We start from the raw sequence: 16,242 nt of genomic DNA, 5'->3' as shown, positions 1-16,242 counted from the left end.
ACATAAAGATGTATAATGAGAAAAGAAAGCAGCTGTGCAAGGTTCTTGCAACAGCTTTATTATTCGAAGGCCAAAACCATCAACTTCAGCTACACCATCAAATTCAGCATCATAAGCAGCTTCAACATCAACTTCAGGTTCAGTGACAGTTTCAGCAACAGCTTTATGGAAAGCTACAGCTTCAGCCAGAGTTGAACCTGATGACTTCGCCATCTGAGTAAAAACTCGCACAATATTCATTGGCGGTCCTTATGTTTTAGACTGTACCACCATTGGTGAGTAGAATTTTTGTTTTACATCCAAAAATATTATTTAAAACATATATGAACAGTAAATAAGTGTTGCTTTCATATTCATATGTAGAGAAATGACGATATGTTTTCACACGTACGCACTTACTGTTCATACGTTGGCGTTCCCAATCGTCTCGCTTTATTTCTTTACCATTAGTGGTTAGCTACTTCTAGTGTTCCATTTATTAACATTAAATAACATTACTTATAACATACATACAGGTATTCAATTCTTTAAAATTAAGTTCACTACAGCTAACAACCAGGGTCTTATTTTCTTCAGTTTCTTATGTAGAACAATCGCCACTCACGAAAACAATGCCGTCTTGTCGTGTGTGTTATAATATTCTACATATTATTAATGAATTGCATTGTTCATTTCACATGTATACTATAAAGATTAATTCAATCAAATACATATTCAATTATAAACAATAATGAATCTTTTGTACAGTGGTCCCTCGGTTAACGAGCACAATTCGTTCTAGAAGGTTGCTCGTTAACCGAAAAATTCGTTAACCGAAACCATTGTTTCAATGGGTTTTTGGGTAATTGGTTCCAGCTCACCGAAAATTGCCTAAAGTCAACAAAAGAGGTAGTAAAGTACACTTACTTTGAGGTGTGTATGTAGAAGGCTCCTGGATGATGATGATGATAGGAATGAGAATGGGGGTGGAGGAAAAGGGAGAAGAGAAGGCATTGGGGTGGAAGAGAAGTCACCCCATGGCACCATTTCACCCATAAAATTTTAGTTCACTTGGTGTAATTCAAGATTATTTTCTTTAAATCAACACTGCACTGCATTATATATTGTCATTATGTAAAATAAATTTTAAAATGACCAATAATTTGACTGGAAACAGAAAAAAAGCATTTATGTTGAAGAGAGTCTGAAGCAAGATGTTACCTCCAGTGAAAAGACACAGAGACTAACGCCTGTATGGTGTGTTGACAGGCTGTTTGGCGTGCTAAAAACTAGTTTCCCTGTACAGTACTAAAATTATGTTAAATAAATGTTAAAATGACTAAAAATTTTAATATAAGACTTTTAAAATTATTGAATAGTACAAACTTCTTGATATTTACTAAAATAGTGAGGAATTTAAGCCCTAGAACTAATTACTGTATTGGCGGACTAATATGACTGCTAGTGTGCAAGCAAAAACATGTTGAGGGGCGCTCGTAAGGAATTCGTTAATCGAGGGAATGCTCGTTAACTGATGTTAAGAATCTTATGGAAGGCAATTCGTTAACCGAAATTTCATTAACCGAGGCACTCGTTAACCGAGGGATCACTGTATATATTCTTAAAAAGATAAATGATGCGGTATCCTTAAATGCGCACGTATATGCTGGCATTCCCAATCCATCTCTTCTTTTTTTCTTTGCCATTAGTGGTTAGCTACTTCTGTTGTTCCATTTATTAACATTAAATAACGTTACTTAAAACATATACAGTATAGTCTGCATTTACGCGGCTTTTGTTTACGCGTTTGGTCATTTACACGGTGCCTTGCCAGAATGAAAATGCTTTAATTACGCGGTAAATTTAGTCATTTACGAGGCGAGCAGCTGGAGAGGTCCAGACCGCCGTGCCATTTTTTACCCACGAGGTCCATTCTTGACCATATGCGGGAAGCAGCGTGGTGAGTGGTGCACATTAGGTCGCTCTTACGTTATCGCTGATGTCATATGACGTATCGGACTGTGATTGGGCCACGCATCCTTACCACCCACGCACTCCCTCCGCCGCTAGCTGTGATTGGTCTAATGTAACATGACGTGCCCTGCCACCAGAGGGTAGAAGTCGCTGACCTAGCCGGGCCTGTCTCATTGTTCTCAGTCCGCGTATACAGTTCTCTCTTGTGCCCGCTATTCCCCTCACAACTCACAATGGCTTTCGCGGGACCCCCACCACCCGAGAAAAACCTTGAATTACCTGGACAAAGCCATGATAATGTGAAGGAAATCATTGAGTTGGGGGAGAAACTTAAGCTCATCCTTGACAACGACCCAAACAAGCATCGGTATGAAGTGTCTAATAACCATCTGACAAAAGTTATGGAGCCGAGTATCAAGATCTATCTCGACAACATCAATGCTAGTCGTCAACGTAGTACTGTATTGAGAACTTCCTCGCCCGCAACCCACCACAACCACAGCCAGCCCAAGTCAGTAATAGTGATATTGACAGTGAGGATATGGACTTTGAGAGGTTTGTCTGGGAGGCCCTGCAAACCTCTGCGAGTAGTGAAAGTGATTCACAGGAGGGCAACTAATCTGCTCTCTGCCTCGGAACCAGCCGCCATCCACGTGTGCCGACCCAGCTTTTCTACTAACGTAAGTGTTAAAAAACCTAATATGATTGATATTTCTCTTAATTATTAATTGTGTGTGCATACCATAATAAAATTAAGATGTTATTTTTACTACAACGTACGTATTGTGTCGGAAAAAGTGGAGTTTGGGGGTCAGCCCAGTCTCTATTTCAATTAATCCCATATGTTCTGTTATTTCATTTATGCGTTTCTCGTTTTACGCGGTATTCCACGGGTTCAATTGACCGCGTAAATGCAGACTATACTGTATATTCATTTTTTTTACATTAATTTTATTGCAGCTACAACCAGGGTCTGATTTTCTTAATTTTCTCGTGTAGAACCATCGTCCTGGACTCCCGGCTGTAAGCACAAATGAAAACAATGGCGTCCCATTTCCTCTTGAGTGACCATATTATTATTCATATATATTGTATAAGGTGCACTCAGAAACATTATTTAAAGAATATAGTTTGCAATTTTCATTAATTGTATTGTTTTGGGGGGAAAACAGGGTAAAAAGCCACACAAAAGATATGAAAAGGTCACACTTGGGAATGCATCTCATTAGTAGAGTATAACATTATACTAACTCAACTCTACCTCTGATCAGAGCAGCTGTGTGGCGTGTTTATATTTTGGTCAAGAGAATTACCGAGAGGATGTGAAACTCGTATTTTTAGCTGTGATGTTTTTTGTTGCCATGATCGGCCACCAGGGTGTAGCACCATTGTTATTGTTTTGGCGTCATCGACACATTGCAAATGGCTGATTGGCGGCTGAACTTTCTGTTAACATTTCTTTAATCTTTCTTGGGGCATTTTTCATTTAAATAACAAACAAATGTTTCTTAATGGTAACACAGTCCTTAAATAATGTAAGACATGTATCTGGTGTGGGTTACGTATGCTGGGGAAGGAGGTACAGTGAGATGTTGTGAGCTTCCCTCTGCCGTTAAGCCATTATTTACGTCTTTAGCATATTTGCCGCAAGTTTGTGATAATAGATTGTGATCATTTGGCTTGTTTTACAGTTTTTTATTATTAGTAATATTATTAGTAGACACAATTTTTGTGCTTAGTGGACTACTGCTCATCCCAGACTCCCTAGCTAGGCACCTCCGCCTATGGCGCTCGGCCTCCCATTCGTAATACGGGCACATTAGACGCAGGGTAATTTGGGATACATTGAAAAAAATTTAAAAATACGTCTTATACACCGGCAAATACGGTAGTTTCATCTCATGACCCCAAAGATGCATCTCCTAACTGACCAAAATATACCCCCAAAAATGTGTAGGTGCACTAAAAGATATAATAACAGGTTTTATTCATTAGTGCTAACCAATAATCAATCAGTGCTAACTAACAATAACTTAATAATCAATCAAAAATATCAGTGATTGTCACATTTACGGGCATGTCTTCGAAGCTCCCGTTTTCTGGATCTGGGTAGCTCAGAGTGGTGCTTGGCTTATTTACATGAGGCTGGAATCTGCATTTACATCCAGAACCCCCCCCACCCCCTGGATCTGCCCCTACCTAGTCCAGACATGCCAGGCACTGCTAATCTGCACAACCTGCCTTCACGCTATCAGAATTTTTCATACCGAAACCAATTAACATAAATATTCCCACCAATTACTGTTCCAAGAAAAATCTGGGAGCCCATTGAACTTAAGTAACTTTGTGGTCACAGCTGACAAACTTTCTCAAGCTCATATAATGGCTGAAGGAAGGAGGTGGAAAAAAATTAACACTGTATTGAGAAAGTCACATGTTCAGAAGTTTAATTTTGAAAATCCATAGTACAGTGATCCCTCGGTTAACGAACTCAATCCGTTCCAGAAGGTCATTCGTTAACCGAAAAGTTCGTTAACCGAAACCATTGTTTCAATGGGTTTTTGGGTAATTGGTTCCAGCTCACCGAAAATTTCCTAAATTCAACAAAAATGGTAGAAAAGTTCACTTACTTTGAGGTGTGTATGTAGAAGGCTCCTGGATGATGATGATGATGATGGGAATTAGAATGGGGGTGGAGGAGAAGGAAGAAGAAAAGGCATTGGGGTGGAAGAGAAGTCACCCCATGGCACCATTTCATCCATAAAATTTTAGTTCTCTTGGTGTATTTCAACACTGCACTGCATTATATATTGTCAATATGTAAAATATATTTCAAAATGATCAATAATTTGCTTGGAAACACAGAAAAAAAGCGTTTAGTTGAAGAGAGTCTCAAGCAAGATGTTACCTCCACTGAAAACAGAGAGAGACTAACGCCTGTCTGGTGTGTTAACAGGCTGGATGGCACGCCAGAAACTAGTTTCTTTACCTTCAATTATGTTCAATAATTGTTAAAATGACTAAAAAGTTAATATTAAACTTTTAAAATTATTGAATAGTATAAACTTCTTGATATTTACTAAAATAGTAAGGAATTTAAGCCCTAGAACCGATTAATGTATTGGCGGACTGTTACTAAAGCTGGATGCCCGGTCAGTGCAAGTAAAAACATGTTGAGGTCGGTTCGTAAGAAATTCGTTAACCGAATTTTTGTTCGTTAACCGAATTGAAGATCCTTATGGAAGGCAGTTCGTTAACCGAAATTTCGTTAACCGAGGCGTTCGTTAAACGAGGGGTCACTGTACAGTATAGTTAATAATGTAACCCAATCCTCAATTGATTGATCTGGTCATAGAGCAGCTTAACTTCCAGCCAACCTCAGAGGAATACCCAGGGAGGAGGATGAGATTGGAGTCATTCCTCATTTGCTCAGTCATATACAATAATTAGTTTTCAGGATCAACCCCTCATTTATAAATTCTCACAAGACACTTATCTAGAGGGAGGAGGTGAAAAGAAGCTGTACAATACAATCCCAACTAGAAGTATTCTCCACCAATATAAACTGTTACAGAAACAAATCTCAAGTGTTGTCCTGGGCACTCAGAGAACCACTATCTAGCCAATGAGGCAGGTACGGTATTATGCCTTCTGAGTTCGGGACACTCATTTCCCAAAGCAAGTCTAGCCTTGCAAAGAGCCTAGAAATAACCAATCACAGTTCTTATAAATGCCTAGAAAATATACACATAAATTTGTATATCAAGGACAAACACATGAGGTCACATCTCTTCATAGTTTTTTATCAAAAGTCAAAGAAGGCAACTGAACAGGCTAAAACAGGAAGCCACAAGTATAGTAATTCTTTGAAACTGCAGCAATCCATAGAGAAGAGGAAACAAACCTAATCCAATTTGTTTCAATAGTACTTGAAAAAGAATCCACTCTCACAGAATCCTCTTCAGGTACTTGCTGGTAATACAAAAACAGCAAGTTGGCAAACACATTCACCAACAGACAAGTTTCCAGGAGAAGAATCCAAGAAAAGATCTCTAGATCCTCGGGTGGTATCACGTGTCTTGACATTATTATCCTGTATGTGTACAGTCTCACCTGACCAGGACTAGCGCTCAAGAGGAAGTACTTCCTTAGAAATTTCCCATGAGAGAAGACCTATAACAATCAAGGCCATCTCAAATGCAGAAAACCTAGGTAAAAATTTAAAGTCATATTTATAAAAAAAATGTAGAAACCAAAACTGAAATTAACCTATCCCTAATTTTTAGCTAGGAACCTCCCAAAAGACTGTTGTACATATTAGAGAATATGCCCATTTGCTTCTTTCCAATCCCTAGAAGCCAACCAAAGTCTCTTTCTCAGTTCCAGCTCACCTACTAAATGTTAGTTACCGATATCCTGAACAGAAATTCAAAGTGCAGTACTGTACAATTACACAACTTCTTGAGGTCATGCCAGGGACAAATCTATGCCTTAGACCACTTTGGGTGAATTGGCCAAGTGAATTCAGCACTCAGATCTTGTTCTAAGGGCTTTTGCTTCAATCCCAGAGTGATGCAGCACTGTTGCTAAAGATGCTATTGCTTTGCTAAAAACAAGTATCAGGGGTGACTGCAACCCAGTGTGTACACCAACTTGTGTCATTTTTTCTCTTTTAAAGCTTTTATTATTACTGTACAGTATTATTTATATGTTTTTGCTATTGCTGTTCATGTGCCAACAATTTTAAGTTTTAAACTTACAGTGTACTATACAGTTTAGCTACTTTTAGGGGTGAATCTAGTGATCTGAACAGAGGCTTCACAGTCAGTTGCAGAGAGTTAACTGTACATTTTGTACATTTTAGGCCTGGTGCTCCAAATTCCAGAAAAGACCCTATCTGGCAACCTCCAGGTCCTAAGTATGCCAGATAACTGTTCCCATACCTGTATTGAAAAGAACCAAAAATCAGTTGAAACCAACCCACTCAATAAGGAACGAAAAGGATCAAGAATAAGTTTAACCTTACGAAAAAAACAGGAAAAGAACTGAAAAGACAAAGAATCAGGTTGGATTAGGTTCTGACGATTCTTGATCCTTTTCGGTAGTATTTAGTACGACCAATACTACTGTGAATACCAAAAAGGACCAAAAAATCAGTTGACCCTAACCTGACGTGATTCTTGGTCCTTCATAGGTCTTTTTGGTCCTTTTCAGGTAGGTTAGGTTAGATGAGGTTTAACTGATTCTTGGTCCTTTTCGGTATTCAATAGGACCATAGAGGAAGGGGGTAGTCCATATTTTAAAGCATACTGTATAGGAAGAGCCATGTTGCTACCATTGAAGCAACTCAACTTTATGTAGCCAATTACCAGCCTCCACAATAACACCTAAAAGGGAGATATTATACTGCATATAGGCCCAATAAGTCCCAAGGTGTGAATCACAGCACACCCCTTAACATCTTCCAGAGTAGCACTATCCCACACCACATCTCTTAATTCATTCTAAGGACCTCAGGCTGGCCCTCCATCCTGCCAAGGAAACCTATATAGAATGGAGAGGACTAGTTTTTTATTTTAGCAGGAATAAAATTGTCTGCTTTCTAAAATCAGATACAGTACCCGGTATACTGTAGTTCACTGATGGTTTTTGTCAATTTGCCAAAGGCATGGAAGCCATGGCATACTTGGCAAAGAGTATACATTAAGTACTGTAATTACATGGCATGCTTGGCAAAGAGGTTACAGTAAGTAAAGTAGGTACAGTAAATTCAAAGTATTTTTTTTCGGTTCCCACAATGAATCGAACAATTAGCCAATGTTCTATAAAATATATCTCCAAAACAACTACTGTAGCTTAGTGGCACCCCTAGGACCTAGGTACTGTCCATGGATCCAATCTTTAGGCTCTAGTGGTCATTATACAAAATTCACTCCTCAAAGATGTCAAGTGATAAGACTTATCCACAGTTGTAAAAAGTACAGTAATTTGTTATCGTACTATGTAAAAGTATTGTTACATTCGCAAAAATGGTACCCAAGTAGTATGTAGTAGTAAAAGTATCCAAAGTTCAATGTACTCAAGTTGTAGTAAAAAAGTATCTCATTCATAAGGTACTCAAGAACTGAGAGTAAAAAGTAACAACAAATGCATTAAGCGCCTCAAACATTAAAATAAATCCACAGTAATTTATATATAAAATTTTTTTAACTAAATTTAAAAATAAAAGACACGTAGCATTACACATGTTTATTTGCAAATCTTTGTATAGATATTAATCAATAACTGATTCTCAAAATTAAAGCTGTCCAATCCTTTAGGCCTTAATATAATCCCAGCATGACTAAACAGATGCTCACAAGCAGCATGCCAAGTTGCTTGGGTACATAGATGAAACAATATGAAAGAATGCATGTGACTGGGCCAGACATGAAGAAACGACATGAAGTTTGTCCCGTGTCCTGTGATTGGATATTTAAAACTCTATTGTTTGGGGCATGTAACAAGCAATGATTTTTTTTTTAAATTGTATTTGAGTAAAAGCACTGTACAGCTGTACTAAAAAACCACTTAAGTAAAACTACTGAAAATTTTTAGTACTTTTTAAAAAGTAAATACTGTACTCAAAATTGTTACTTGAGTACAGTACTCAAGTAAATTTACTTCGTTGCTTTACAACTCTGGACTTATCAAAATACACTGAAAAAAATAATGTGGCTATAGCATTTGTACACTCAGTAAAAAAATATCTTTGAGGAGGGGTTGAATGAATGTGGAACTGAACACTTCTGTTGTCTCACTAGAGTTGGTAGGTGTGATTGTGTATATCGCATATCATAGAAAAAAGGTTACCTAACCTAACTTCTCCTATCCTAATATATAACCTATCTTAACAAACCTAACCTAGAGAAATTGTGACTATTTTCCAGTCACCATTACCTTTCTTTATCATCATTAACAATATATCACTATAAAACATGTCCTGTTCCTTGTTAGGTTAATGTGCTGTAGTGTGGGGAGGTGAATTATGGGACTGCAGATATAAATCCTTAATATAGGCAGATGAAATATACTAACCATATCTAACCTAGATTAAGTTCAGTTTGGTTGGTTTCTGTATTTCCAGGAGTGGTTTAGCTCTGCTGTGTCCTTGGGGAAAACCAATCAGCATCTAGAATACTTTTGAGTAATCATTTACGACTTCACAGCCGCTGATTTTTCATAACAAAATATTTAAAAACACTGCAATTTCACTGTGTTTCATAGGGGACACTATTGTAGCTATGGCAAATGTGTTAAAAAAATTGGTTTTTTTAAGTTCAAATTCAGCCAAGCAAACCAGACCTTTACCTAACCTAACTTCAACCTAACCTAACCTAAATTAACACCTGCCATGGGTGAACCTACTGTTACTGAGACGGGGGAAGCGGCCGTGAAGTCCTCCATATTAACCTATTTTTGACTGTATGGCTGCCTACAAAATATAACAATACTCTGTATAACTCAGTTCATATATAACCAGGTGATGGAAAGTTGAGTACATTTTCCTGAGAGCAATTCAAGTTTAACTCAGAAACTGTATGTAAAGGGCACAACAGTTAAACGACCATTGCATGAGGTAGCCACACAGGATATATGACCATGGTATATGGAATATCCTAGAATATCCAACACTTAGAAGGTAAATAATGATAAAGACACAATTCAATTTTACTCTTAACTGCACATGTCAATGACAGTGTTAATTGATATGCAATATACTATAAAGTGATCCATCACTCACCGGTGTAATTCACTTAAGAAATATAACACTAAATGAACTTTAACATATTAATCAATTGTTAATTCGGGTTAATATTTCACATATTTCGGTAAATATCATTAAGCATGTAGTCCTTTCTCTCACCCTATCTGACTAGCAGAAAGTGGCCCAATTTCAGTCATAGTGGTACTTTCCTCCTATTTCGTCCTCTCAAAGTCACTTTCCCTGTTTACAGTGACACCACAGTTGCCACATACACGTACCATGCACTTCTTTGTTGCAATTTTGTTTTAAAGATACGTTTTGAATATTTAGATACAATATTATAATGAATATATGAATTTTTATATGTATTGAAAAGTATTCGCTCTGGTGCTATTCATCAAAATTAAGATATGAGGCAACAATTACGTCCTCAAGTAAAATAGTACCATTGTGCGATATGGGGAAAATGGTTGCCTGTATTTGTTGCAAATATATAGCAGATTGAATTTCTGGTTAGAAAAATATATTTTACTAATATATTTTGTATATTGTATGTGATCATTTCTCGTGGGAAGAAATAACTTAACACAGACTTTACTCGTCGAGTTGGCTATACTGTACGAGCTGTGTGCGAGTATCTCGCCACAGGCGAATACTGTACAATATCACTAATAATTGCCTCAATTTCTCTTCTGAATAAATCTTCATAAAACTCATTTGTTCTCAGAAAAGGCGTCCAAACATACTCATGCGAAAGAAAAGGGTGTTTTTTTTAAATGCGCTATTTACAAGATTTAAAATTAGAAAGCAATTGTATGCTTAAGGTTCAGAAGTAAACTTTAATTTTATCCTCTTCGCCACTGATCAGCTTGTAGCGTGTGTGGTACACACACACACACACACGTAATTTAAGAATGGGGGTGAGATAGGAAAGATCAAACGTATATTGTATATACATTGCTGTGGGTTGCTGGAGAGTTTTTGTGTGGTTGAGGAGCAGGGGCCGCGTCAGAAGCGGCAGGGGGTACTGCTGGGCCGGGGGCTGCGTCTGAGGCAGGACGGGTGTGTTGGGGTCGGTAGGACGTGGTGCTTGGGGCAAGAAGAGGAGCGGCTGTCTGCTTAGAGTAACAGAGCTGCTCTAGGGTGTCTAACCTGCGGTGTAGAGACAGTAGTTATAGAGCCGATGAGAGCTGCCTCTGCGTGGGCAAGCCAGTCTTCCATGTTGCTTGAAGACTGGGACAGTGATCGGTTTCTCCTCCATCCTGTGTGAGTGCGAATCTCTGGGGGTCACCATTTGTGGTGTATGAAGTGTTGGTTCACACTCAGGATGGGATGGAGAAAGGAAACTCACAATGTGCTCTCTGTATACATGTTGTATTGGATGTACAGTGCAGCTTGGTGCTGGGAAGTGGCAGCGTGGTTACAAGCGTGATGTAGAGAGAGCTGGTTAGTGAGGGTGCTCAGAGGAGGACCAGCTTGTGGGTCGCCATGGTCGCCGGCGGGAGCGAGGGCCGCCAGGCAGGAGTGGAGGAGGAGGTGTTGCTTCAAGACTGGCTGTAGGTAGAAAAAGGTAGGTCACCACGAGGTCAGGCTTAATAGTTGACCTCCGTCATGTAAGGCGGCGCTGGTTGACCTAGACCACGAGGCATACACTGGGGAATTCGTGGGGTCGGCTACTCAGCGACAAACAGCATTTATAGGGGAGGAATCCACTACAATACTCCCCGTTCCCTCCAGGCGGTGTAGGAGACTTGTTGTCTGCAGGGTTGCATGGCACATGTGAGGCAGAACGAGCGGTGCATGCCACATGTGAGACATAACGGCGAGGGCGTGGATGAGCCGGCCGCTAGTGGAGACAACTTTGTCTAGACACACGAGATCTGTGGGAGAAGAGAGGGAGAAGGAGGGTTGTGGAGGCAATGAATGTTGTGCTTCCCTCGCGGCAGGTACAGAGTCCTCAGATGCGCCTGCTGGGGTGTGTGGGTCTGGGTCAGGAGCAGGGGCTGCGTCAGGAAGAGGGTCTATGACAGCAGCAGGGTACATGACAACAGCAGGGTCCACGACAGCAGCAGGGTGCAGGACAGTAGCAAGGAGTACCTGAGGGGAAAAAAGGGTGTGTGGGGCCGCACTCAGGCGCATGAGCCGCGTCGGGAGCAGGGGCTGCCAGGCAGGAGCGGAGGAGGGTCCGCGTCAGGAGGAGGGTCCAGGACAGTGGCAGGGGGTACTGCTGGGCCGGGGGCGGCGTCTGAGGCAGGACGGGTGTGCTGAGGTCGGTAGGACGTGGTGTTTGGGCAGGAAGAGGAGCTGGTGTCTGCTTAGAGAAGCAGTGTTGCTCGAGGGTGTCTAACCTGCGGTGTAGAGACAGTAGCTGTAGAGCCAATGAGAGCTGCCTCTGTGTGGATAAGCCAGTCTCCCATGTTGCTTGAAGACTGGGAGAGTGATCTGTTTCTCCTCCATCCTGGGTGAGTGCGAATCTCCTGGGGTCACCATTTGTGGGGTACGTGATATTTGGTTCACACTCAGGATGGGATGGAGAAAGGAAACTCACAATGTGCTCTCTGTATACATGTTGTATTGGATGTACAGTGCAGCTTGGTGCTGGAAAGTGGCAGCGTGGTTAGAAGCGTGATGTAGAGAGAGCTGGTTGGTGAGGTTGCTCAGAGGAGGACCAGCTTGTGGGTCGCCCTGGTCGCCGGCGGGAGCGAGGGCCGCCAGGCAGGAGTGGAGGAGGTGTTGCTTGCTGGTTGGTGTAGGTAGAAAGAGAGGTAGGTCACCACGAGGTCAGGTCTTATATAGCGGAGGCAGGCGTGGCTTAATAGTTGACCTCCGTCATGTAAGGCGGCGCTGGTTGACCTAGACCACGAGGCATACACTGGGGAATTCGCGGGGTCGGCTACTCAGCGACAAACAGCGTTTGTAGGGGAGGAATCCACTACAATATATATGTGTGTGTGTGTGTGAGTGTTTGTGTGAACACACACACACACACAAGCACAAAACACATACTAGAAATAAATAATAATGGGAAAATTTTCTCACCAATATTCAGAAACAAATTTATTAAAAATGTGAGTATACTCTCAAGTCTTTTACGTGCTTTATTAATAACAAAGCACGAGGTAGATCTATTGGTAGACTGTTACATTTTTAACACATTTGTTTCTGATTGTGTATATATGTATTGCATTGTATATATATATATATATATATATATATATATATATATATATATATATATATATATATATATATATATATATATATATATATATATATATATATATATATATACTATATACTTAAACACTAACGCTAAGAACAGTTAAGAAGTGCCCGTGCCCCCACAAAAAATACATAGTGACTCACTCGTCTTGTCACGATGGAGACTTGTGCAGAACTGAAGTGAATTGCTTGTAACTGGTGGATTGGTCGGCTGTACATGAACTGATATGACCCGAGACTGCATGGTTTTGCAGCTACTGGAGACGTTAATCCTTCCCTTTGTATCGGCGGCAAGTTAATCCTCGTCGTGTCTGACCTAACACCTGACCCACACCACATGAGCTCACTGGCGTACTTGTTTGAAGTTGTTTCCTTAATCCTCAACAGGTTACAGGTTGTGTGTGTTAGCAAGGGTGTAGCTCATGACGTGGCCGTGATGATGTGGGTCAGGTGTTAGGTCAGACACGACAAGGATTAACTTGCCGCCGATACAAAGGGATGGATTAACGTCTCCAGTAGCTGCAGATATGGGTGATGAGCAGACCCAAAAGTGCCGCCCCCCAAAAGTGCCGCCCGGGGCGGACCGCCACCCCCGCCCCCCCCTAGCTACGCTAGTGTCGCTGCCACCAGACCCCCTCTGGACAGCATGTAGCTCGTTAGGTAGCGTGCAGAGTGGACTAGGCATTGGGTTTGGTTTTCCATTGGCCAGATCGATAAGGGGAAAGAAGGGTGAAACCATAACATGTCTTAATTAATTTATTCCTTATAAAGCATACTGGTAAAAAACATACAAATGAATTGGTCTTCCTCAGAAGAACAACGAAAATGTTGGTTACCCAGATGGGCACCAGACGTCTTACATTAATGGCGTGTCATCCACATACTTATTGTATAACAATCTGTGACCACCTTAGTCATTCCTTCTTACACTATCCCTTAACACATCAGACTGATCCACCTATATGGAATATAGCACCGTCGGTTATCATACATAGTAGCACCATCTCAACACACATGATACACTCCACCCCTGCAGGTATGGGACTCCTTGTAACTTTTAGGTATACACAACAGGCGCCTCGTTCGCACACCGCCCTCGGTGGGTAAAGACGAGGGCTTCACCCAGAGACATACCAGTACTATTTCTATGCCTGGTATTATAGGTCGCTCCAAGTGACGACCGCAGAGTTTCTCACGGTCTCCTTATTTGTTACTACTCACTTGGAGTGGTGTGCTGAAAATCCACAGGCTCACAGTGGATTGGCATAGCTGGGAGTAGTCACCACCTGTTGGGACGCTCATAGGGATAATGGCTGCCGGGCAGCAAGGCACTCCGACCGCATGGGACCTGAGGTGACGGTAGAACGAAAGGGACTGAGAAATGCCTGACGGGCGGTTATCACACCCCCTAACACATTACTATTACACTTATAAACCAGGCAAAGCTTTAAACTGTAATAACTTCTATATAAGCCTTAATTATAGGGCGGGATATAGCCCGATAGGACACTGACCTGAGGTGACGGTAGAACGAAAGGGACTGAGTGCAGTGCCCCGCCGCTCGTCACCGCATAGGCCTACAGTTTCCAATCTTTAATTTTTACTTTTATTTCTTACGGTTCTCACCTGAACACTTTTCGGCATATTGTCACTCATGATTATAAACACATATTTTAACCCTAAAGTACAAACTAAGGTAAGGTTCTGGTTTGCTAATTCGTGGGTAAATTCATTGGGTTATAATATCAACGCGGCACACTCGAGGCGGGTACAGGACGCGCCTTAAAACAAAGGCCGAATGTTCATGGCGGGGGTGTATCAACTTCACTTAAAACTGTAATGAGGGATCCTCCTCTCACACATTGCACTATTTGAACACAGACATAAGATTCTCTGATCACTGTACCTGTCGTGGGTATATGTCACGTGAGGCTACGAGGTGTATTAAATTCATACCGACGCATACAAGATATTTCCTTTCAAGTATAGTTTCTGGGTCACTTCCAACACCTTACATAATTCTGTAGCATTTATCCTTTTTCCAGATCATTGTTCTCATGTATTTTCATATGATATCTGTGGCAGTTTTGTTCGCTACACGTTCACAGACGTAAATAGTATGACCCTCAAACCATGATCCACACTTAGTCCTACAGTACACTAGTCCGGCTCAACTGGACTTAAACATTCATCTTATGGATACCCTGAGTTCTCCTTAATGCTATGAATACATACAATTAATATTATATAACTGTACCTGGGTACAATACAACACATGATTTAGTCACATTGAGTAGGTGAGTTATCCTTTACCAATGTTTCCCGTTTTCTGAGGTTCTACAAGCGCGGTGGATTTGAATGTTATATAGCGTAATATGAATTAAATGGGGTTTTTAGGAATGACAATGATGTGCGCAGTACACTAAATATATTAAAATAAATAATAATTGGAAAATTCTCTTACAAATAATCAGAAACAATTTTATTAAAAATACGAGTCTATCCTTATGTCTACTTCGTGCTTTGTTATTAATAGAGTAAGCAGTAGACTCGAGTTTTGACTGTTACATTTTTATTAAATTTGTTTCTGATTATTTGTGAGAGGATTTTCCCATTATTATTTATTTGTATGTATTTGTGTGTGTGTGTGTCTCCACACACACACACATATATACAATACTGTATACTGGTAAAGGAAATTACTGTCTCTAGAACGAATGGCTCCCTGTCCCAGCCGCGAAAATGCTGGCAACTTTAAAACTACCCGCAGACATTCTTGAGTACATCCAGGGTGTCATCCGTGAATAATAGACGACCTCGAAATAAAAATCTGCAAATTATCCAGGTGTACTGTAATCTCTATGCCAGCAACTCAGATCTCCACTCCTTGATGAGGACTATGAACACTGAATTGACCAAAGTCAGGACCTGGGTGATACATAATAAACAGACTTTAAATCTCGAAAAAACCCACTACACAATCTTTCACAGAAGGAGAAACCTACCCCCAGATTAGGACCCCTGTACCTTGGTAGCACAGTCCTCCAACGAGAACAAAATATTAAATTCCTTGAGGTTGTTGTTGATGAGAAACTTAGCTGGAGAAACCACATATAAGCCAGTCACAGTCGAGTCAATAAACAGTGTGGTATCCTGTATCACACTCGCCAGTCACTCACTCTTGCAGCAATGAAAGAAATCTATTTTGATCTTGTTTACCAGCACTTGATACACTGTCATACACTATGCATCCCCTGATTATTGCACAAAAGAGAGTTGTGCAGACAATGACCTACTTGAAGAAAAAAAATGATCACACT

At 40.6% G+C, this 16,242-nt stretch overlaps 1 protein-coding gene across 1 annotated transcript in view; it reads right to left on the bottom strand.

The window, feature by feature from the left end:
* Positions 1-9,994, bottom strand: part of LOC121869111 (damage-control phosphatase ARMT1-like) — a 62,162-nt gene extending 52,168 nt beyond the window's left edge. The window contains exon 1 of the mRNA XM_042370306.1: positions 9,860-9,994. Within this exon, the coding sequence (XP_042226240.1) occupies positions 9,860-9,897 (38 nt within the window). The 5' untranslated portion in view covers positions 9,898-9,994. The remainder of the gene's footprint in view (positions 1-9,859) is intronic.
* Positions 9,995-16,242: the final 6,248 nt, after the last annotated feature.

Source organism: Homarus americanus, unplaced genomic scaffold (assembly GCF_018991925.1).
Source record: "Homarus americanus isolate GMGI-L3 unplaced genomic scaffold, GMGI_Hamer_2.0 scaffold32583, whole genome shotgun sequence".
Taxonomy (NCBI): domain Eukaryota; kingdom Metazoa; phylum Arthropoda; class Malacostraca; order Decapoda; family Nephropidae; genus Homarus; species Homarus americanus.
The sequence above is the reverse complement of the archived record's forward strand: the minus strand, read 5'-3'. Positions and strand labels throughout refer to the sequence as shown.